Source organism: Sinocyclocheilus anshuiensis, unplaced genomic scaffold (assembly GCF_001515605.1).
Source record: "Sinocyclocheilus anshuiensis isolate Anshui unplaced genomic scaffold, SAMN03320099.WGS_v1.1 scaffold1735, whole genome shotgun sequence".
Lineage (NCBI taxonomy): Eukaryota > Metazoa > Chordata > Actinopteri > Cypriniformes > Cyprinidae > Sinocyclocheilus > Sinocyclocheilus anshuiensis.
In genome coordinates this window covers 56418-58999 of record NW_015549665.1, presented here as the reverse complement: position 1 = coordinate 58999, position 2582 = coordinate 56418, and the positions used below count along the sequence as shown (strand labels likewise).

General features: G+C 36.6%; 1 protein-coding gene across 1 annotated transcript in view; it reads right to left on the bottom strand.

Moving 5' to 3' along the window:
- LOC107660301 (nucleolar protein 11-like) overlaps window positions 1-2582 on the bottom strand; it is a 54019-nt gene that overhangs the window by 38762 nt on the left and 12675 nt on the right. Inside the window, exon 4 of the mRNA XM_016449583.1 lies at window positions 1292-1366. Within this exon, the coding sequence (XP_016305069.1) occupies window positions 1292-1366 (75 nt within the window). The remainder of the gene's footprint in view (window positions 1-1291; window positions 1367-2582) is intronic.

Sequence of the window (2582 nt, the reverse complement as noted above, 5' to 3'; positions counted from 1 at the left end):
ATATATTAGTGCTGTCAATCGATTAAAAAAAATCGATTAGTTAATCGATTAACTAATTAATAGCACATTTTTCTGAAATTAATCGCGATTAATCCCACCTAACATTAAAGTTTTTAAATATACTTTTATATTGCAATAATTACACATTCAAATTAATGTGCAAACAACATAAAACTGCATATTTTTTTATATTTGTTTAATGGCATCTTTTTTTATTGACTGAAGGCCAGTATCACTGATAACAATACTGATTTTTCAATAAAATTGCCCCCCCCCCAATATTTAACCATTGACTATAGCCATTCAACATTACAGTATAATTGAGAGCTATCAATTTGAACATTTATTAGACTTAAAAAAATAACTTCTAATTTAAGTGAACTTAAAACAATCTTCACATAAACCCATTATAATAAAGGTCATATTTACCTGTGCCCTTCAGCAGAAATATACATAAATTGAATTTGACGTTATCAAACACTAAATTCTAAATTAAATAGATGAATCCTTAAAGCTATAAAAGTAATTTTTTCCCCTTTTTCCTTTGATTAATAGACATCACAGCAGCTGGTTATTAGGTTGTTTTGGCTGTTATTTCTTTAAGAGCTGCCGCTGCTGAATGTGACGCGGATCTGACGCGCATCATATTTTCGCTCAACTCGTTTTACCTTTTCTGACCCACTTCAGGTCTTAAAGTCTCTATTAATGAGCGGACGAGTTGAATCGAGTGTGTCAGATGAGGGAGACTTGAAAGTTTTGAAAATCATTTCAGAGACATGCTCTTAAATCTGACTCGTATATAACATATTACATGCATGCACATTTTTATGGCAGCTTTAACATTTAAATGTTAAACTTCATGACTTTGGTAACTGACCACGACATTGCATGCACAATTTCTTTTGTGCTTTGATATGAAATGATACAGACTATAGTGCGCGCCACTGCCTTTGTACGTGCAATTGAAGTGCACGCGCTATGAGCACAGCATCATTTCCACGCTTGTTTGATTCGCGCCTGGCGCTGAGAAGTTGGAGCTCACATCTGAAACGTCTCCTGTTTGATGTGGTCATAAAGACGTTCTACGACTAAATAAATGCACTTCTTGCCAAGAAAAAAAAGAGACCGAGGCAGCAGTTGTGAGTGGGGTGGCCAACCCTAGCTACGCCCCTGCGTTAACCATGTTAAATATTTTTAACGCGTTAAACTATAAAAATGTATCACCTGCGTTAACACGCTAATTTTGACAGCACTAATATATATATATATAAAAAAATAGTAATAAACACACCTGACTATAGATCCTTCCTGCCATTTCTTTACAAGCCTGAAGAGTTTGAAAATGTGTGTTCCAGATACAACAGTAAATCCATGGTAAATGATGGCGATTTGTAGATTAAAAAGTCTTCTGACTGTATCGTTGCGCACAGTGTTTCTGCTGTTTGTCAGCGCCGTTTCATTTGGCTGTAAACAGTTATTTGTGTTCCTCGCTGAATTCAAGCACTTCACACTGGATCTCACAGCGCTGTTCAGTGTCGCGTGAGCGAGACTCATCAGCGAGTGAACGCATCTGCTCTAGTGAAGCTCGCTCCGCACCGCTGTTTGAACTTTGATCCGAGTGGATAAACGCTCCGAGTGGCACGCTTCAAAGGACTAGCGCTCTTTCGTTCTGCCTTTGCCGCATAAACATTATCTCGAACATTTATCGAACTCTTGTTATCGTTTTTTTGAGGAAATTTATATCGCTCGGTAATTATCGTTATCGATTTATCGCCCAGCCCTATTATAATGCTCAATGCTGGGGGAAAATGTGCATAAAAAAATCTTTGATCATTGTGAGCAGATCTAAATGTATGCCGCAATAAACACTTTTAATTCATTTTCACATTTCACTTTAATCGTGACAGTCTTAAAGGGTTTGGTTTAACTGAGCAAGGGCATTTTTGTTTATCTTTTATATGGCTCGAATGCACAGACTCTTCCATGAAAAAAAAACAACTGAATTTACAGGAGGCTACTCAAGTATTTCATTCTTGCATTCAAGGTACACTTTTTTTTTTTTAAATCAGTTCTTGCTTTCCCTGGTAATTAAATCCATGAATTTGGCATTGCATGAACATCCCCACTGTAAAATCAGAACTCCATAAGAAAAACTGGTATAATTTATAGTCTCTTACATTTTTGGTTGACATTCTGCTCTTGATTTCTGCTGTCTGTGTGACGTCACTATAAGTCTGGGTGGTCCAGGAAGACACAAAACTGCATGATTTGGATTCTGCTGAATATAAGGCAAAAGGTCATTTGACATGTTTTTCTTCATTTCATATATGTCGCTATAGGAAAGTATAGGTCAGATGTTCAAGATTTCAAAAGAAAAGTCTTTACCACTCTGACTTGTCTGCTTCAGTTTTCCCAGGGCAGCTCCGAGAGATGACTTCTGGCACTCAAAAGGAATTACTGACAGCATTTTCCCATGAGGGATGTACAGCTTCCCAGAATAACACCACAACTGTATTCAGGAGAAATGATGTGTTTGTCTCACTGCAGAATTAAACTTTATAGTATTTTCATGAAAGGTTTAA